This window comes from Daucus carota, chromosome 2 (assembly GCF_001625215.2).
Source record: "Daucus carota subsp. sativus chromosome 2, DH1 v3.0, whole genome shotgun sequence".
Taxonomy (NCBI): Eukaryota; Viridiplantae; Streptophyta; class Magnoliopsida; order Apiales; family Apiaceae; genus Daucus; species Daucus carota.
This window is the reverse complement of record NC_030382.2, coordinates 47,993,099-48,015,107: the sequence shown is the minus strand read 5'-3', so window position 1 is coordinate 48,015,107 and position 22,009 is coordinate 47,993,099. Positions and strand designations below refer to the sequence as shown.

Genomic DNA, 22,009 nt, shown 5'->3' with positions numbered 1-22,009 from the left:
GACAATTATTGTTGGAGGCGTAAAGGATCGAGCTCATAATTTTGTAGAAGATACTCAGAAGTATTCAAATACCTCATCCATTTTTTTCATGTCACGTTTTAATTTTGACATATATTTTTAAGTGTTTTGATTGGATGACTAAAAATATCTTTTAATAAAAGAAATAATCAAATTTTAATTTATAATTATTTTTTTACCATCTGATGTGCTAAAAGTCAAATATCAAATATAAAAAAATGATTATTATTATTTCAAATGAAATATTATTTAGAAAATAACTTTTTTTAAAATCAAACTCACCAATAATAAATAAGTCGATTCGCCTCGGGATATATGCATACTATATCATCTTATATGAATTAAACTATTAAACTATAGGTTTATATAATTGTATGGATTTTATTAAATTTTGGCAACGGCACCTATTCTTAATAAAACAAAAACAAACATGTTACCTATAGTTCGTTTAAATAGCTTTTTTTACTTTTGATTTTTGAAATTCCATAGCTCCATATTCTCTCCTCTGGGAGACAAAAAACAGAAAATGGAGGTTGAACTAACAAGAGATTTTTGTGATCCAGGACCAGTAAAACCCTCGGTAGTTGAATGAGACTCTTCCGAACGAGGAAGCCGTAGTTGTGTCGTGTAATTGACCCCGTCAATCGTATATTCTTAAGAGGAACTATCTTTGATAAGGAAAAAGTCTCGCACACGTTTAATACTACATTTCTACAACACAACGCTACAAAACAACTTGTGCACACACGAACACAACATTATCAGGGGTATTACGTTGTTATTGCTACAACCCTCGTTTTAAGGTGTAATAAAAGTTGTGGTTTGTTGTGTTGCTTGAGCTACTCTTACCTTTTTCTGCTGAACTGAGGATAATTTAAATGGGAAGGCATATTGATGCTTTGCTTGGAAGGAACACCTTCAAAACTTCAAAACTGAAACCCGTTGTTAGCCTCGCCATCTCTCGTCTCGCCATCTTTAAGAAGCAGCGTCAGGCTCGTAGTAACATTGCACGGTCTGATGTTGTTGAGCTCCTCAACCTCGGTCATCATGAGCGTGCTTTCCTTAGAGTAACTTTTCATTTTTACCGAAAACTAATATGTTCATGGTTTTGGATTTTCCACGAATTGTTTTGCTTATGAAAATATCATGGTTGGACATGCAGGTTGAACAAGTGATCAAGGAGCAGAACATGTTGAAAGTGTTTGTTATGATAGAAGGCTATTGTCACATTCTAAAAGACAGGGTCGGCCTTATTGGCAAACAAAGGTAAGTTATTTTTACCATCTTTTCTACTGTGTCTGTCTGGTATATTTTTCATTGAATGTTTTTTTGGATGTTGATTAAAGGCGTGTTCTTTTTATAGGGTATGTCCTGATGAGCTGGAAGAGGCGATATTGAGCTTAATATATGCTGCTACAAAATGTGGTGAATTTCCGGAGCTTCAAAAGATCCGTGCAATGCTCACATCTTGGTTCGGTAATGAATTTGCAGCTTGTGCTTTTGAGTTGAGCAATAGCAGTAATCTTAAGGTGATTACTAGCTTTTATTTTGCCCACCAAATAATTCTATGTGATTGGAATAGGTGTTAATTCTTTTATAACTTCTGTACAGATTGTGCAAATGCTGTCAACTAGACAAGCAAGCTTGGCTGAAAAATTAAAGGTGCTCAAAGATATTGCTTCGGAGAACGGCATTAGTCTAGAGAACGAGGAAATATCATTTATAATGAAGCAGGTAAACTTATTGTAATCTTTATATAAATACTTATTTCTACAAAAAAAGTTTGTAAATGTGCACTACTTTTATGAAGCCATGTTAACACCCCCTAGCGTGAGTAATTTTGTTAGAACTACGATAAACATTACCTGACTTGATGATGTGAAATTATGTTACAACTTGTAGGAGAAATTGGCTGTGAAGCGAAAGTCAAATCAATCTAAGGTAGAGCGACTAGAGAAATCAGGAATGTCTAAGATTAACGATATGTCCTTGATTTTGCCTGAAGATACTGAAAAAGTGTCAAATCTGTCTGATTCAATGAATGGAAGGTTGTACAGGGACGTAGCAGACGCAGCACAAGAAGCATTCATGTCTGCAGCATATGCAGCAGTAGCTGCGAAAGCAGCTGTGGAACTCTTTCGCGCTGAATCACTTGATCCTGAGAATAGATTTAGTCCAGATTTTCAGTCGGAACAGGTTTTCAGTGCCCCTGACTCGATGAATTCTACCCAACAGATTAGTTCTGAGTCTTCCTTAGATTCAGATAAGAACATTTCAAAATATCCTACAAGTTGTCCTGATATAGATGGTAACAGTCAGACATAAGCATTTGATACAAGTGATGACGAGAAAAATAGCTAAACTAGGTGTTAGGTCTATGTGAGTGAGGAACAAAATTGTTGAATGGAGACAATGCGCAGTTGAATGTTTGAATATGCTTTGCAGGCCTTGTGAACTGCATTAGTATATTACTTATATATTTGGCTTTGTTGAGCACTTGAGCTGTATTTGGCCATTTTTGCTATGTAAATACGACTTGTAGTTTTTGCATTTTAATAAATCTCTGATGTGTGAAGTGTATTTTGGTATTTAACCTTCCATTCTTTAGCATGCCGATAACCAACTTATATATGTTGCAGCTTATAAAAAAAATATTCTTCATGAAGCTAACCTTTATGACCTCTTGGTCCATATAATGTGCTGAAATTATTTATGTTGCTCGCACATGTTTCTCTGAAAATTCATTGTTGTTATCAACCCCTGTGAACTTTTAATTTTGTGTTTGGTGACAAGTTGTTACTTTAATCTTTTGTAACTTTTCTCCCGTTTATCCTTCCCCAACTCATATGTTAAATGCCATTCCATGCAAGTTATTGGCATAGATTTTTGTCCCAATCTCTGTTACCAGCCATTGTCGAGCTTGCTGAGGATTGGCATTGGAGAGTTCGACTGGCAAATATTGAGTATCTATCTCTATTGGCTAGTCAGTTAGGAGTAGGCTTCTTCCATGGTCAGCTTGGTACTCTCTGTATGCGGTGATTAATGGCTACAGGATAAGGTTGTGCAATTATATGAACCGAAGATGTTGCACATCCTCATTCCTCACGTGCTTTTTTCCTTATATCTGGAAGATCAAATTAAGCACTATTAGCGAATTCATACCTTCATTTTAGGTCTTTTGGTTTCCTCTGATAACATCACTTGGAAATATACAAGCTGAAGAATGTCACTTAAAGGTGCATGTTAAATGATTTAAATTTGGCGTTGCGGGTCTTTTATTTTAGTCTGTTGGCATACGATGCAGGATTATTCAGATATGAGATGCTAATGCTAACAACTTAAAGCGCCTTGCAGAAGAATTTGGTCCAGACAGGGCGATGCAGCACATCATTCCGCAGGTTTGTCTGGTGACATTAATGTTTTTTTACTGCCTGATTATGGATCACTTTTCTCAAGCCCAGGCATTTTCATACTGACCAGATCACTGGAGTTGGTTTCTGGATCATAACCTTTACTCTTGACATGTGGATTTGGAATATTATTCTGAAATGACAATTATTTGTGACATGAAATGATTTGCATTCTATCTTATTTATCAACATGCATGCTTAGAATATACCTTTTGTGGTATACCTTCATATTGAGAAGATAATATGTCAAGTCATTATGTCATTTGTCCAGGTTCTGGATAAGATTAATAACCCTCATTATATGTACCAGACAGCAATACTTCGTGCTATGTCTCTTCTTGCTACATGGGCTGCGAAATTACTTGTTCAAAATTGCTTCCTGTTCTAGTTTCTCTGCAACTCAAGACAGGTAGTGAAGTTTCTCGGATAATACTTATATTGTCTCCAGATTTGAGATCTTTAAATATAAGATGATCTTTGCTTGTTTACAGAGTGGCTAACACTAAAATTTAACAAGGCAAAGATGTTGTAAAGCGTTAATTCTCTAGTCAATCAGTCTGTAAGTGATCATCTCTTTTCATTCCCCTATATTCCTCCTTTCGCTTAAACCTGTCAATAGATGGTGATGTTCCTGTTGTATGAAGATCTTTTCACAACTGTGTAGGTGGTGGAGTAAACTATTGGTTCCTGTCTGGTGGAAATTGGCGAGGACCGGGACCTAGATGTCGATGTGAGTTTCAGTTAGAGACGTACAAATCATTTCATTTGAAATCCACAGCTAGAAGTGTTTAGAGGCACAGAAATTCCTAGCAAATTATCAGGTTGTGAGTGTAGTATATAATGTTGCAGAGACATTTGGCAGACACCATGACTACTGAATAGACGTGCTTTGTCTTCAATTCTTCCCACCTCTCTCTTTACGACTTCACTCCCACCACCAATCCCCCAAACCAATGTCTTCCATTCCATTAACACAAGGGAGCACTAGTTTTTTGCATTTATCATTTCAACGTCACATACAAAGGAATTGATGCCTTTCATGAGATAATAGAAGTTTTTGGTCTCACTAACAAAAATAAAATGTATTTACGATTCAGAAATTATACTAACAGGTGTCGGAATAAAACCGGAATCGCCTTACATTGGGAATTCAGTTTCATCATTATATTGGTTTTTCAATCTTTGTTGAATTTATGGATTGCTTAATTTCGCATATAACTCTATAAGCTTTTATTTAGAGTCAAATCACAAATAGAGGGCATTTTTTTCAATTTTTTGATGAATTGGTAGTGTAGCTAAAAGAAAAGAAACTGGTGTTATAACCAAACCAAAAGCAGAAAAGAAAAATGCTGAATGAAAAGCAGCACAGCAATTATATGAACTATAATTATGGCTATCTTTCTTGCTACTCCATCACAAATGTCAACTATGTATAATTATAACCAAGCGGACTTTGTAGTGCAGCAGCAGCAATCCAAATTAAGGTCTTTGAATTGGACATTTAACCAATGATGTGCGCATCCACCCAACCTGCCTAAAAACCACTCAATTCACCTTACTAATCAATAAATTATGCATTACCGATAATTCCGGAAGTGTTAACAAGTGACCAAGTACAAATAAGTTGGCTGTACATCTTTGTCCAAACAAGTAACATCCATGTAAGTTGCATCGTCAAAGTGGACGTGACAAATAGCTATGGTTATTGACAACGTACCTTCAATGTTGAACATAATCGATCATAAATATTTAAATATTCAATAAGTAGATGGAAACTAACTATTGTCGCGAATTTTAGAGAAGCAAAGGATCGCGTAGAAAAAAGATGGATATAAGCTGGCGGGATATTTTAATATTACTAAGAAGAATTATGCTATTTCAGAAAATGTTAAGAATTAAAAGGGCGAGAAAATGTAAAGAATGAAATATAAAGGGAACTCGGAAGATTTAGTAAGAACCAAGTTTTTATAATATAATTATATAATACATACATGTTACCATATTAGTACAACATTAGCAGGCCTGTTATAGTGGATGCACATGATACAGTTGTTTTCTAGTCATATTTCTACTCGAAGCTCATCAACCGATGTACTTCTATCTGTTAATGAAGGCCTTGATATAAGCGATCATCTCATTTGCACGAGTCTGTGAAATCTGAGAGTTGCTCAGAACTTGAAATGCATGTCCCACTCCTTTAGACATCAAACACTCCACTTTGCTCCCTGACATTGCCAGACCATTACAGAACTCCAAGTTCCTATCTTTCAGTATGTCCAATTCAGACACACAAACCATGACAGGCACTGCTAATTTCTTCGCTGTTGGATTGCACCACGGGTGGTCACGATTTGATCCAGATGGCAACGATAACCGCCAATAAGTATCAGAAGTCTCCAAGCTAAGGGCAGAGTGAGGCGGCTGAACCATGTATTTCTCCGAATGAGTTCTTGCTTCGCCGCCAAAAAATGGCTGAATTAGTATAATTCCTCGGAGAGCCACGCTGGAATTCAACCGCGTCGCCACGTTGTAGGCTATATTGGCACCAGCACTATCACCAGCTAGAAATATGTTGGAGAAGTCACATTTTCTGGACCATGATTCACGTGTTGGATATGTTGCTTGCTGTTTTACCCACATTAGAGCTTTTATTCCATCGTCATACGCTGCAGGAAGAGGATTCTCCGGGGCTAATCTGTAATTCACAGACATGATTATGCACCCGGCTTTAGCAGCTAATCGCGCTAAAAAATCATGGTAGCAACTCCAAGCAGCGGAGCCAACACAGAATCCACCACCGTGGAAGTACACGAGCAAAGGGAGCTTATGGCCACTACAATTCAGAACATAAAAACGCGCCCAAATGCTCGTCAACTTGTCAATAACTATGTCATAAGAAGTGATGCCAAGCTCCGGGGCTAACGTAGTGCTCGTGACACATGGAACGATCTGTGGTCGTTCCACGTGCCCGTCTTTATAAACCCTAATGAGGCCACGGATCTCCTCCTTCACGCCCTCAGTTTGCTGAGAGTAGTGCTTAGCAACTTTAGGACTCAAAGTTGGATCTGCGGTAATCGCAACCATTCTTCTTATTTTCATATATGATGCTAATATCTTTGGGTTTAGGAAACTTGTGTTGAACGAGATGGATTTATATAGACAATGAAGATTGAAGAGAAGTAGCAATGTCCAATGCTTAGATGACAAGTGGACAAATTGGAAAAGATAGTCAATATGGCGTGTATAATTGTGGGCGCAATGTTGAGGGAGGCTCTCATTTTCAACGCCCTTACCGAACCGAATTTGAGAATGTAGTGGCAAGAATGAAGTGGTCAAAAAGGATTAGAGAATGTTTGAAGGGTCTGGAGTGTTGAGTAGATTGTGTAAAAGATTCCACAAATATTCGACCCTACAGTTTATAGTTTCGTAATAGATGCGCACACCAAATGTGCAACAAGTTGAATACATTGACCTTTGGCACCGTGTGAATGTACTAGTTGGGTACATGCACACGCCCTCTAATGATTCCTTTACAAGGTAGCTCGAAGTTTCACCAACAAATATATACCAACTCATTTTTGAAATGTGATGGCAGCAGGGATGTAGAGATGATTTAACTTCAAAAACAAGAGGGTTGTGTAGCTCCCACCACCGCACTATAGGAAGCTGCACCAACTGAATGTTGACACCGCTTGATTATTATTTTAAATAAAGCTGGTCGCTCTAGGTTCAGTTAATACTTAAGAGCATCTCCAAGGGGCTCTCTAAATGAGCTCTTAACTTCAAATTTAAAGAGCAATGCAAGAATTAGAGCTCCAATGGGCTCTTAGAAGCTCTTTAAAAAATTAAGAACTTAACATCTCTCCTCTCTTTTAAAGAGCATGTAAGAGCTATTAACTTCTTTTTCATGAATATAATATTGGTTTCCCTCCAACTTTACTCCCAACAATTCTCTCTTTTTACTTTTCTCTCTCTTTTATATGAATAAAATATGAATAAGGAGCAAGTATAAAGAAGAGCATTGGAGTTGAAATCTTTTTCAACGTCTTAACTCACTAGGAGCCAAATATTATATTATATTTTGAAGAGTGACTTAAGAGCACCATTGGAGATGCTCTAATAGTCGAGCCAAAACTCTCCACAAAAATGTGTTTCAGGGTGTGAAAAGGTCCACGTATTTGAGACTAAGATGCATGCTGCACTTATCAAGTCCAGGTACATCCGGTTCTTAATCTGCAATGAGAGGTATATAGTCTCCGCGGACTCTGCTTTGAACTAAGGCTGCGTTCACTTGGTGACTTGGATAGAATGAAATGGGAGAAAGCAGAATGAAATACATTGTATTATGAATTTGGAGAAACTAGAAAAAGACTCTTTTAAGTTGAACCCGATTGAACGAAAAAATTAGTAAAAAGAATCTTTTAGAGTTGGTAGAAATTTTTGTTTGATTCTGGCTGATATATATTGTATTATTATGAGCACCTTACATTTAATTATATTATGAGCACCTTACATTTAATTAAAATTATGGTTAGCATATATATTTGTCAAGAGGTAAAGCATAATGCTGATTTATGAACCGCACAAAGCATTTATGTGTGAACTGAAATGGTGCAAGTCATATAATTTGTCTCGAAGGAACTTAGCCCACCCTGTTTTCAGGATATCCATACAAAGTTACAAACATGCAGTGTTAGCTAGCTCTGAATGGACATCTCTATCACAACCTAAAGAGATTGATTATCAGTTCAATTGTGTGGTTTTTAGTTCAACAGCATACTACCTTTTAATCCACTGCTACGTTGATGTTTCGGCATCAAATCTTTCTAGCTTTGACATTAGCTCTATGATATACCAGCATATATTCCTCATTGTATTTTCCCTCTACATATTTTGTTTTATTTTAAATGGGTTTTCTAGAAATGAGTAATGTCACTCTCTTGCCCTGTGTCTTTAAGTGGAAAATACTATGGGCAAAAAACTCAGGATTAAAAAAAGTATTATCATCTTTTCATACTGAAGAAGATAAAATTCAAATGACTGTTGAGTGATGACATCTGTTAGATGAAATATTTATCCCCAAAGATCTTGATTCTTACGAATCGATCAAAATCTATTGCAAAGCTGAAAGTACGACCATTGACGAGAATTTGTTCGATTGTTGATGTTAGCAAGTGAAGTACAAAACTTTCTAAAAGATGTACAGGAATTTCTCCGGATTCCAATTTCATATTGTTGGGTCGCAATAGTACTGATAAGTGATATCGAATCATCAATCTTTACGAAACTTCAGAATCTTTTTCAACAGAATATTCTTTAAGATGACGAAAAGGGCATGTGACAGAATGAAATATGGTTCAAGTACATGCAAATGGGCAGCCATATATGCCATCTTTATTCTACTTCCATCGTTTCCCGAAGTAGATAAGAACGATAATTTTATTACGGAAAGTTTATTATTGCAATTGGTACGAATGTTAAAATAGTATCTTGAGAAAACTTTAGATAGCTACATATACATGAAATCACTGTCAAAGAAATAGCTTATGTCTGTCCTAGACTTTGATCAAAGTTGGGTTACATTGTCCAAAATTTTAGTCCCTGATGCATTAACATAGAGAGGTTTCAACATATTACAACAATCAACAGATCTTCAGCACCAGAGCCTTCCAGCCTTGCTTAGACTGTAGCTGTATTTTTCCTATCCCAAAATCGCATCTTTAGCGACTAATATTATAATTACCTAACTGTAATTTCACATTGTCGAAAAGATTTTGCTATCTTATACTCCCTCCGTCCCCTTCAGTAGTTTACATGCACTGTTTGCACGCATTTCGAGACTCCTATAAAGTATAGTTTCATAACTTTTTTTTAATTTTTTTTTTTGAATAAAAGTTTAAACAACAAACTTTTATTCAGAGAAAAAAATTAAAAAAACATATTATGTAATTATACTTTAAATGAGTGTGGAAAAACGTGCCAGAAAATAACTTAAAGAGATTAGAGGGACAGAGGGAGTATCTATTTCATGCAGGTAGAACTGCTCTATAATCTTCTCAAAATGAGACGGTTCTTTTAACCTTTTAAGAGATTTTTGTTACAAAAACCAGCTAATTAGCAGGGCTTTATGTGTTTGATAACATAGAAATTAAGAAGATAATTATCACAATAGAATTCATTTACACTCAAACATTGATACTCCGACTTTATTTTATTAAAAGGGTCTTAAAAAAGACAACATCTTTACACTCGTCGATGAGTAGAGATAAAATCTGCGTACATTTTATCTTTCTCGGACCCTATTCTATGAGTTAAACGCATCGTACATGTTTATTTTAGTTTCGACTCTTTTTCAGGATGTTTATTTTGGCCTGATTTATGCTGTTAAATATTTAAAAATAATTTGGCTTAAAGCCGAAACTAAGCCTGTTGCATCTGTAGTCATTGATGCCAAATGTTTAACTCTGTTAATGATAGTACTGTCCAATTGATTAGTCAGCCTCCACAAGTCGAGAGCAACGACCCCCTAACTTAATCGACTACTCTGACTTCTACTTCATATTAATCGGCTCTTGCTTATCACATATAAAGCATATATTAATTGTAGAGTCAATGAAGTAACTTATCATTTGCGCCGGCATTGCACCTGAACAATATACAATATACAAGTCCTCCTTAAACATAAAGATTTTGAAAGAAACAGAATACTATTCACCTCACAAAGAAGAAGAAGCCAATTCAAGAGTTCATTTAAAAGAGACCGGGGAGACTGAGACACCTTAAGACATATACAAACCAACAAAGCCAGTCATATTCTTTAGACTTGGATCCATTTGGAGTCATCTCTATCAAATGTACATTATTCTTATTTATCATGCTCTATATATAAGTCATCATAGAATCAAACATTACTCATCCAGAAGTCTTGACATCGAATGCAACTCTACAGCATTCCTCCAATTATTTACGGCATTGACATGGATCAATCTAGCCAAGAGCATTATGATCTAAATAGCGGCGATGATGATTCTTTCTACGAGGAACTTAAAAGGCAAATACTGCTACTAACGGCAGATGATGAGAAAGCAAGAGAAGATTATGCTACTGTTGATCATAGACGCAAGATCTTAAGCTCAAATAAGCGCAACTCTTCGAATAAAATGGGAAGCTATTTCGATTGGACAAACAATGAGAAGGCCAGCGCTAATTCTGTTCCTGCTTGTATTCAGAGTTTGTGGAGAAATGGTAATACTGGAACTGGAGTTTTCATTCCTGATATTGTCATGTCTCGGAGAAGAAATAAGCCTAGTAAGTGTTTTCGGTTCGCTTTCATGTACAACTTATATTACTACGTGCTTCAAATTTTCACCCGAAAATTTACTAACTTTGATTATATGATCATTGTCTGCAGGAAGGAGAAAGAATGACAGGGGAAGAGCTTTCGCACCCGAAAATCGAATGATTAATATTTGAAAATGTATCAATACATCATCGTGTTTATAATCACAGCAAGAATTATATACAGCTATTATTGCTGGCGGAAGAGAGTATTGTTTATAACAATAATTCATGTCGTTGCATTTTAGGATTCAGATGTACAGAAAGAGTCTTTTTTTCATTTTTTGCAGGTTACAATGTATATTTGTTCATGAATATGTGTTCTTTGTGTTCAGATCACTCTGTTGATTTATTAAAACAGTATTGCTAAAGTATTCAAAATTTTCTACCAAAAATGGTCCCAAGCGAAGCGGTATTGCATGTGACAGATTCTGATGGAAGCATACACACAAATATATGTAGTGTGACACATGAACATAGGGAATTTTTTTGGATATCTTAGTTTTTTTTATTAAATTATAAATTAATATGAGAAGATAAGAAAATGTTTTGCACAATTAGTGCTTTCTGGTGAATTGCTAAAAATTTTAGACATTCTAATATTTTTATTAAATTATAATTTCATATATACAAGAAGATATGAAAATTTTGTACTCTATACGTCGGGTTACTTCGGGTTTGGGGAATACTATCCTGCCCACCCTAGCTTCCAACAATCTCCGAACAAGCCCTCATTCATGAATGATATTTTTTGTTTCCTGATCTCCTTCCCGAATTAGAAATGGAGATTCGGGGAATTCATTAAAATTTTTAAGAATATTATAATATATTTAGTAATCCCCGATTCCTCGATCCGTACGGGGCGGGGATTTTATCAGGATCCAAGAGGGTGGAAAACTTGTCCATCTCTATATATTGGAATTTTTTTGGATACTCCAATATTTTTTTTTAAAATCAATTATATATATAATTTTGAATAGTTTTATATATTTAAGAAAGGGACCGAATTTCAAGTCTAATAGATTGATAAAATCCCGATATAATTATTATATTTTTTATCAAATATGAGTAAATCAAATCAATTTACCGATTTATGGATCATTAACAGCCGTATAAGATCGATCTTTGTATATAGAAATTATCTTTTATATTTTTAGTCAAAAAAAAAAAAGAAATTATCTTTTATATTTGAGTAGTTATTATTTTATTTTTTTGAGGAATATTTGAGTAGTTATTAAAAAGCCAGCTAATAGGGATAGTGTAACACTTTATTTCCCGAAAAAGAAAAAAAGACAATCAAATAGCGCAAACACCGTTGATTTATCACGTAACTGAAGCATCCCTAATCCAAGGGTCAGAAAATAAGCAAACTAAAATCACCAGTACTATAAAGCACAATTGATCAACATTGACACAAGGCATGTAAAAAAACTCAGAAAAAATGAATGAGGCGGCGGAGAGAAGGATGTTTGCAAGGGTTAGTTGCCCTCTCTGTCAAGATCCATGGATCTTTCAGCCCATGATTTCATGCCCACTAAAATCAACAACCCTTGTGTGTTTTCACTGTGTGTAAACAACAGACAGAGGGAAACTGGTAAAGCAAATAGAAAGAAGAAATTACATATATATACACACACAGACATTGTTCTTGCTCTTCTACTTCTTCATCTTCATCAGCATCTTCACATGTAATAATCTCTTTTGGGACGGAGGGAGTATATGTAATGGAAATATTAACAGAGGCTGTGATGATTATATTATTTGATTTTCTGAGTTGAATCGGGTCAGAGTGAATGTGACCCGTATCTTGGCGGGGCGACCCGGATGGGTTGCAGCCATGGCGGTGTTACCCTCTTGCCTGGTCTTTACAGATCTGAGCCTTATCCATTATTTTTATTCAAGTCATAAAATTTGATTTTATTTAAAATCAATTGATTTTTATGATTCTATAAATTGAAAATTAGGATTAATCGTTGAGGTAGTATTAATATGAAAAATCGAGCTGATGAAAAATTGTTTACTTATATTATAATAATATTTATTTTATTAATATAATTTATTATATAGTATTACTAAATCGATTTTTCTATGGTGTGCCCATGGGCACATGCTAAGCGCGGAAAATTTTGTGCTTGGATCATTTTAATTGGTTCCTATCTCATGATAATGGTGGACCCCCCTGCAAATACACCAACCACACCAATCAAAATCCCCCAAATACAAAAATTTCCGCGCTTAGCCTGTGCCCATGGACACACACTAGCCAAACCGTTACTAAATAGGTCAAATAAGTATTTTACACGATGTTTTTCAAAAAAAAAAACTGTTATAAAAGTTACTCACGAGTAATCACACCAAACGAAACATGAAAAGTGAGTAAAGTGGTGGGATTTATCAATATTTAATAATAGATTTGAGATAGTGGAGGAAACTAGTGGGTGTAATAGTAGTTTTTATTGTTAAATACTTCATCCTTTTTAAAATGTATGACACTTTGACTTTTTGCATTTAGTTTAAAATTCTTTGACCGTGTACTTATATTTATTATTTTTGAAATTTTATTTTTTTTAATAAAAGTATATAATCAAAATTTTAAAGTAGAAATTTTTTTTAAAAGAAATGATGATTCTAGATGCTTCGTCAAAACACTTTGAAATGTGTGTAAAAAGTCAAAGTGTCATGCATTTTGAAACGGAGGGAGTATGAGATAGTAGGGGAAGATAGTGGGTGTAATGATGGAAAAAACTTACTATTTATAGTAACGTAAAGAAATGAGAAGGACATCTCAAAATAGTAATTGTAAAGAAATGAAAGGGACAGAGGTAGTAACTCCTTAATAAAATTTAATTAAACACTTTTCGAGTCTTAATTTATAACAAAAAAGAAGACTCTTTTTGAGTCTTTCATAAATAAAATTACTATAAACGACTAGATCCTATTAAAAAATTCAAATTATTTTTATTTTGAAAAGAAGTCCCTGACAAAAAAATACAAGGGGCTGTTTGAGTGAGTTTAAAATAAGTGCTTTCTGCTTAAAATAAAAGAGTGGAGTAGAAGTTAGAAGTAAGTTAGTGATTAAAGTGTTTGATTTTTTACGCAAACGATAAAAATAAATACTTCTATTTTATAAATCAGAAACCCGACTTAAAAGCTGGAAACAAAACCACCCCCCACCCCCACAAAGTTAAAAAGAAGTCGCATTATAAGACTATCGTTCGAGGTGGAAGCGACGACCGGTAGGCTGTAACTTGTGACCGTAACGATTTTTCAATTCATGATATTAGTATTAGAATATTGGAGAAATAATCGAATTTATTTTATTTTATTTTTGTCAGGAGAAATAATAGAACTGAATACTCTAAACAGTGCTGGAATGTTCAAACCATGAATCCCATCAATTATTCGAACTTCGAAAAAATTAAATACTCCTAAAACTCTCCTTGCAAGCAAACGTGGACGGACATTACGCAGAGTTACCATTTACCAAGACGGCCTAGATAGCTTCAGTCAAGATAAAGTAGACTCCTCAAACGCACATTGCACGGTTTACAACATGGATGTTAATGACAAAACTACCACTATATTTTCCCCACCTTCAGTTTGCCCCCAAGGTCAAAACAGGAAACAAAACCAAAAAGAGTAAAGAGAATTTGGGTACAAAAACAAAAGTTAGTGGTAGAAACACAGTGAGGAAATGAAAAAACTCAGAAAAAGGAAAGAGGCTCGAGAGAGTAGGGAGTTCTCCGGGGTGTTGCCCTCTCTAAGCCGGTGATTTCCATATCCTCATCAAAATTAAAACAAACCCCTGTTCTGTCTGTTTATGGAACATCTGCTGTCTGATCAAATGTTTCCACAAGCCAGATCTGCAATGCCAGAAACAATAATTATGTAGTACTTCCAAGTAATTATCTTGCACCACCACCAGAATCATGCATTTACCAGCACTAGCTGAGCTTTATTTGCATGGCGATATATATATATTACTATTACTCCCTCCGTTCTTTTAGATATGGTAACTTTTGGACTTGCTCTAACAAAAGGCTGTGATGATGATTCGGTAACATTTTTTCTGAGTTGAATTGGGCACTGAGTGAATGCGACCTGTATCTTGGCGGGGCAAAATGTTGCAGCCATGGCAGTGTTGCCCTCTTTTGCCTGATAATTTTAAAGATCTGAGCCTTGTTCATCTCAAACTCCTTTTGTTCTTGGTAAATTTTTATTTTACAAAATATCAGTTTTATTTTATAGTGGAGAGAAATTAAAACTAGATTTAAAATTTATTATGATGATAAATCAACTCTTCTTTATAGTTGAAAGATATTAAAATTAGGTTTTCAGATTTGCACACAGGGTATCATAGACCCATCGTGTGATTTAGATATCCATTTGGGATCTAAACACTTATTGTTGAACTTTTTGCCTTTCGTGACATTTTATCATCTCACTTGTCCTAATTTGAGATCATATAGTTGGAGATCATAGAACTATCGTGATTTAGATATTCATTTGCGGTTTATATATTTATTATAGAACTTTTTTTTCTTCTCTCGATTTAGATGTCTATTTGATCAAAACCTCTCTTTAATTTCTGAAAGGTGTTAATTTTGTGCAAGTCATATTTGTTTGATAATCCATTTCATTTCATTAATAAATAAAGAGAACTCAAGAACTCCAAAACTTGTGTTCTTAAGACCAAGGAGTCGTAGGACAAGTCCTACAAAAGATAAATATTCCCCCCATCCTATTTTAATTGTCCTGTTTTGACTTTTAACGGTCAAATTGATCAATTTTTGATCAAGCACATAGAACAAATTTGTTTTTATTTTTTTAAAAAAGAGTTCCGTTTTATAATATATTATATTTTTTAATAATGTTTGGTTAATTTGATCATTCAAAAGTCAAATTGGACAATTAAAATGGGAAGGAGGGAGTATTATTAACTTAAACAGATTAAAAATGGAACTGAGAAAGCTAGACATTCCTAAACAAAACAACTTAACATGAATGAGGAAATCGATGATAAGTGTTGCCTTCGTTCATCATATCACTATTGCTGCCGGAAACCAAAGCATTCTCCTCCATAAGCCAATCATTTTGTTGTTGTTGCTGTTTTTTATATTCTTCCTCATCCACCAACATGAAGTCCTCTCCGGCGAAGCCTAATCTCATGTCCACCCTGTCGAAAGGCATGAAGATTTTTCAACGGGTGGTCTCTTGTTTCCGCACCATTCTCAACTAGAAATCCGGCTAATTTATTCTAGCTAGCCACAATTGCACGCTTGTTGACAACAAGATTCTTATCTTTCATGTCTTTATTGAGCTTTTCGACCAGAAGGGAATTGCGCTTATCCAAAAATGAATGTCAGTCATCCCATTCCTTCAGCACTTCTTCCGACTCAATCTTCAACTCCACCTTCTAATCACGTTCCACGAAAGCGGTACAGAATCCTAACACGATCGCCCATAGTTCGTTAGCCCTTCAATTGAGATTGAGATGTGCCAAAGTCCATGACTATGATTCGTCCTTCTTGATAACCATAGTTCATTAGCCTTTCAATTGAGATGTCCCAGAGTGTCAAACTCCATGACTATGATTCATCCTTGATAACCAAGAACCACTCCTAATTCTTTAGTGTTATCATTAGGGAGTGGTTGATCGTAGTAGGTTGCATGCACATTGATCTTGTAAAATCCTAGTTCAGGAAAATCTCATGAAGTATAATACAAACCGATTAAAACTAGACTGTACACTGAAGTAAGACATAAATCTTTGAATGGAGAAAGCAAGATTATTTAATTATGAATAGCTTAGAAATTTATTATTTACTAATTAAAACTTAAATGAGCCGTAAAACCAAATTTATACAGTACTTGCTATATATACGAGAATATCAGCTTGTCTGAGTAGTTTTTATTCTTCTAATTAGGTAAGAATAAGATTGTTTAACAATCATTCTCAAAAAAAAAAAAAAAGATTGTTTTACAATAATACTTTCATGCAATTTGAGAAATCATACCAATGTAATATTATTTAAGAATTGATGATGACTATATGATCAAAGGCTATAAAGGAAATATTTGAAGAATTAAATTCTTTCACTTTATTTAGGTTTATATATAGATATATACATATCTCAACCTAAAACAAGTTGATATGATTATAATGTTTCCAAATTTTGATATTTAGGTCTCGTCTGATACGCTGTAAACCAACATAGTAACCTACAGTTTCATGGAACTCATCAGAGTGCAAGTGTTTGGTTGTATGATATTAAAAGCTAGCAAACTAACTTACATTTCCATGGAACTTCAACTTCTCGTAAAACGGTGTAACTTAATTACAAAACTGATGCGTGATTTTTCTAGGTTACATAGTTGTTTAATTTTTTTTTATTAATAGAATATCACAATTTATAAATATTACCAATATTATATTAATATATCATCTCATCTAAATAATTTTTTATATTTATAAATATCATGTTTTTTCTTTTTGTATTATATTAAAATTCTTATTATTTATGTTAATAATACATATCTAATCATTTTTATTTATTTATTTATATATTTATGATACATATATTAAAATTTCACGTTAATGTCCAATTTTTAACATTTATTAAAATTTTCATTGAGTGCGTTTGTAAACGTGCGTTTTATTTGAAAATATGAATTTCAAATAAGAGAATTTAAGTTATCATTTCAAATTCTGAGGTTTATAGTAATATTTGAATGTTAAGATTTCAAATCAAATCAACATCTAAATTTACAAAGAGGTTCTTTAATCAAATTCAGAATTTTCAAATGAAATCTATATTTTCAAACGGATCATTAATTAATTTTTGTCTTACTGGCCTTTTCTTATATTATATATAACCAAATTTTAAGTAACATCAGAAAAACAAATTATTATAAATTATATGTCATGTCTTTGAAGTCGTAATTTATATGAACACATAAAATTGTATTGATGGAGGATTTCGTAGATATATGGACCGTTTGGACAATCTTTAAAAAAATGATTTATTGTTTAAAGTAAAGAAGTTTATTAGATGTGAAGACGCAGCAGATGTATATTTGAGTCAGACTCCAAAATATTGGTGGAGGCCATTCAAGATAGTCAAGGCAGATCAATATTTGATACTCTCGTTGAAGATTGTAGGGAACTACTCAAACACTTTGAGGAAGTGTTAGTTGTCTTTGTTAACAGATCTGCGAATAGTGTAGCCCACAAATTAGCACAGGCTGCCTACTCTATGTCAGGTCCACAGGAATGGTTATATACTGCTCCTGATTTTATTATGTGTAACCTTGCCCTCGAGGCCATTTAGTTAATGCAAGTACGACCTTTTCAAAAAAAAAAGTTAATAAAATGTTTATGAATGTTGTCTGGTTTTCAAAATGCCATGGCGTGCACTTTTCTTCGAGAATCTTGATTCTTGAAGTCAAATCACAAACACCAACAAGATCAAAACAAAGAAAGAGGCTGTTGTGGTCAGAGGATCGATGGCGCCGGCCAGGATTGTCGGGGTCGGAGTCGGGGTTGTAAGAGGGAGGGGAAACGGCTTGGTCAAGACGGCGGTTGGGTTTACGTACTCGAGGCTGCGCCTGCGTCGATCGTAACAAGGGAAGATTCTGTCTTTCTCTTCTTGTTTGTTTACATGCTCTACTTGTATTTTGTGGCTTATCATAAACACTAATATGATAAATTGAAGGTAATAGCCTAATGTACGTGTACAGACTACATAACTTTGTGCGTGTATGAATCAGTGACATCACGATCTCTTTCTCTCTCTCATATCATCATATGTCTGGCTGAAATCTCTATTTGATTCATAAATTTCATGAAGATTATATTTGTTTCGTAATTCCGGATGAAAGCAAGATCGGATGATAGGATCGTTGGGATGCTATACATTTTACTCAGTTTTGATCGAAGCGGTCGTGTGCGGGAGAGATAGCACAAGGGTGGTGGCCGAGGGTAGCGGCGACGGCTGTTCCGGGATCAGTGGGGGATCCGGCTTCAAAAAGGAAGGCGTTTATTGTGCCTCGTAATTGAGAGCGTTAATTGTGCATCTTAATTGAGTGCGTTAATTGTGCCTCTTAATTGAGAGCTTAATTTGTGCCTCTTAATTGAGGGCGTTAATTGTGCCCTAATTAAGGGCGTTAATTGTGTCTTAATTAAGGATGTTAATATTTTATTTATTATGCCTTAATTGAGAGCTTAATTGTCTCAATTATGAGTTATCATGATTGAGAATATTTTGATATAATTTGTTATATATATTGACTTATATTCTTCTTGTTTCCTTTGTTTTATTTTCAGGATTTTTGGAAGAAAACCGATTTTCTTTTCGGAAATTAAAGTTTTATTGTCTAAATTTCCCCAGTCATCTTGCATGTCCGACGGTTAGATAATAAGCTTTCTTGAATGAAAGAATTATCACGGTGAATTGCCGATTCATATTCGTTGAGATTCATTCTCATTTTCAAAAAAAAAAATTAATAAAATGTTTGAAAAATAAGTAGCAGCTTCGAAGGTGAAACTAACATTCTCAGATTTTTAAAAATACTTATACAAACGGGTTAAGAAAAATAGAACTCAGGAATAGCTTCTTATGCACATAGTAGTATAGTACCATCAAATATTAATAAATTTGAAATCATTTCAATTCAATGCGCGGCTCAGCAAAAAAAAAAAAAACTGATTTAAAAAACACATAAATAATAATTGAACACTATAAATAAAATAAAATAATAAATAACTTGCGAAATCCCTCGAGTTAATTTAGGTGGAAAACAAACGCGGCCTTAACCCTCTTGACACCAGTATATAATAAGGGTTGTGTCAGACCCACAGAGCCGCCTCGGGGAATAGAAAAAAACTCAGAAAGAAAAGAATGAGGCTGCGGAGAGATGGGATGTTTCTGAGGGTGGTTGCCCCTCTCTGCAGATGATCCATGTGGTCATTCTTTTAGCCTGTGATTTCTATTTCTCCAAATCAACAACCCTTGTGTATCTGTATGTATGTATATGTATATTTGTGTGTGGTGAAACAAGAAGATATTCTGAAGTTCATCAGCACCATCCTAATCAAAAACAACAATAATAATATAATAATAAAATCGGTAAATGATGATGATGATTATATTGATGGGGGAGATTAGGGAGATCTATGATGCAAAGATTTGAGGCTGTGATGATTATAAAATTAATTTTTCTGAGTTAAGTTGGGTTAGAGTGTATGTGACCCGTATCTTGGCGGGGCAACCCGAAAGGCATGAGAGATGGATCTCTCGAGCAATCTGGTGTTTGCAGCCATGGCGGTGGAACCCTCTTTCCCAACATATTACAGATCTGAGCCTTTTGTACAATTCATTTTATTGATTTATTTATAATTCTTTTTCGATTTTTTGGAATTCTGTAATATTATATTTTTTATACCACATATTTTATACATGTACTTTCTTTGAATTTTTATTCATAAAAATAATTTTAAAAAATAATATTTATAAGTGTACGGTCAGAATACTATTAGATTTTTCATTATTACCGTGTTTTGGGGCCCGGATCCAGTAGCTACTGGTGTGTTTTTAGGTTAAATTGGTTCTGACTTGTTTTTCTTGTGCATCTGATTTCCGTTTCTGCTTTGGTTTTTTAATAATCGTGGCTCCGGAGTTCTACTCGGTATTGATAAACATTCTTTCCAAATAATTTCAAATTTTGACTGTTTCTTAATTTTTTTTTATATAGTTTGAAAATTGAAAGTATGTGAATTACGATTCACATCAAGCTCAGTGTGTTGCAAACTTATATCCAGTCTTTTTGAATCTATAAAGAGTAAAGTGCATTTTTGTGCACTCTTAATATGCTCAAGACATCATTTGTAATATTGTAATTCAAAATCGAGCACTTGCAATATCAATCCCCATATATCATTACACTTTGGTGTATTCGGTTAATTTGGGTTAACTCTGTTAATAATTCAAGGTGTAAAATGCATTTTGTGTACTTGCACTTTTTTTTTGACGAAGGAAGAAGACTTTCATTCATTTAAACATCACTCATACACAGAGATAAAACCTCAGAAGGGACATCAGACTCTGAGAAGCTACGATCAGAAAGAAAACAAAACTGCCTTGCTAAACAATGGGCAACCTTATTGGCTGACCGCCTAATGAAACAAATTTCAGCATTTGAAATGCTATATCTTGCAGGAGCTGCTTACAGTCCAACACAACTAGACCAAATGTAGAAGTTAACTCCACTGAACTACGTAAAGCTTGCACCACTTTCATACAATCAGACTCCACCATCACCTTGCTCCACTGCTTTGTTTTGAACCAGCTCAAAGCTTCCTTAACAGCTATCATCTCTGCTAGATCCGCGGATGTTTTTCCGATTTTGCTTGCCGCCTTAGCTCCTAACAATCTTCCCGAATGATCAGGAGCAACACACCCAAAACCAAAACAGTTTTCATCATCGAAAAGGGTTGCATCAACATTTATCTTGATTGTATTCATATCTGGTTTCGTCCAACGCTCACTACCATCCTTCGCATGCTTAAACGCGATTGATGGAGTAAAATTTTTCAGTTGAGCTTCCATCCACTGATCAAGAGTAAACTGAGCAGTTCTAATTATAGATGAGTAAAAGGCACTTTGGATACTCGCACTTTACTCAAAGACACCACTTGTAATATTGTAATTCAAAATCGAGCACTTGTAATATCAATTTTTGTATTTCATTATATTTGTTGCATTCCGTTAATCTGGGTTAACTCTGTTAATAATTTCGAAAGTAAAGTACACTTTGTGCACAAAAGCATGATCAGGTTAAACTCTCCACCTCAACAAGAAATGGTTGTTAGTGTGTGTCCATGAGCACACACTAGAAAGACCCTACATATAAAATGAGCTCATCCTATTTAAAATGTGCACATCCATTTTTATGTGAGCCCAGTCAATTAAGTAACGGAAATTTCTTGGATTTATTGATATAATACTCAAAATGAAGAGTTTGCGAAGTTTGTCACTAAAATCAATGACCGCTTACACATTGCTCAGATCATTCAAGATAATTTTTTAATATTAATGAAGCACCCTCCTTAATAAAATTCTGGATTCTGGTCTGCACAAAATATTGTTGCAACATCTGATGGAGTATTTCTAGTTAATAGTAGGACGAATAATCTTTTGTGACTTGGAATAACATTCGATGAAAAACAACTTCTTAGGCACAGA

General features: G+C 34.5%; 3 protein-coding genes and 1 pseudogene across 3 annotated transcripts; 3 read left to right on the top strand and 1 right to left on the bottom strand.

The window, feature by feature from the left end:
* Positions 1-896: 896 nt before the first annotated feature.
* LOC108207678 (uncharacterized) lies at positions 897-2,343 on the top strand. Its single transcript, XM_017378113.2, has 5 exons — positions 897-1,085; positions 1,181-1,284; positions 1,382-1,547; positions 1,630-1,752; positions 1,921-2,343. Exons 1-5 carry the CDS (start codon positions 897-899, stop codon positions 2,341-2,343), a joined length of 1,005 nt encoding a protein of 334 aa, XP_017233602.2.
* A 488-nt stretch (positions 2,344-2,831) lies between these two features.
* LOC108208610 (serine/threonine-protein phosphatase 2A 65 kDa regulatory subunit A beta isoform-like) lies at positions 2,832-4,559 on the top strand (annotated as a pseudogene).
* Positions 4,560-5,374: 815 nt separating this feature from the next.
* LOC108206751 (probable carboxylesterase 6) lies at positions 5,375-6,568 on the bottom strand. Its single transcript, XM_017377144.2, has one exon. The coding sequence runs from the start codon at positions 6,525-6,527 to the stop codon at positions 5,526-5,528; it is 1,002 nt and encodes a 333-aa protein (XP_017232633.1). The 5' UTR covers positions 6,528-6,568; the 3' UTR covers positions 5,375-5,525.
* Positions 6,569-10,325: 3,757 nt separating this feature from the next.
* LOC135150205 (uncharacterized) lies at positions 10,326-11,140 on the top strand. Its single transcript, XM_064086351.1, has 2 exons — positions 10,326-10,736; positions 10,840-11,140. The coding sequence occupies exons 1-2, from the start codon at positions 10,364-10,366 to the stop codon at positions 10,899-10,901; spliced, it is 435 nt and encodes a 144-aa protein (XP_063942421.1). The 5' UTR covers positions 10,326-10,363; the 3' UTR covers positions 10,902-11,140.
* Positions 11,141-22,009: the final 10,869 nt, after the last annotated feature.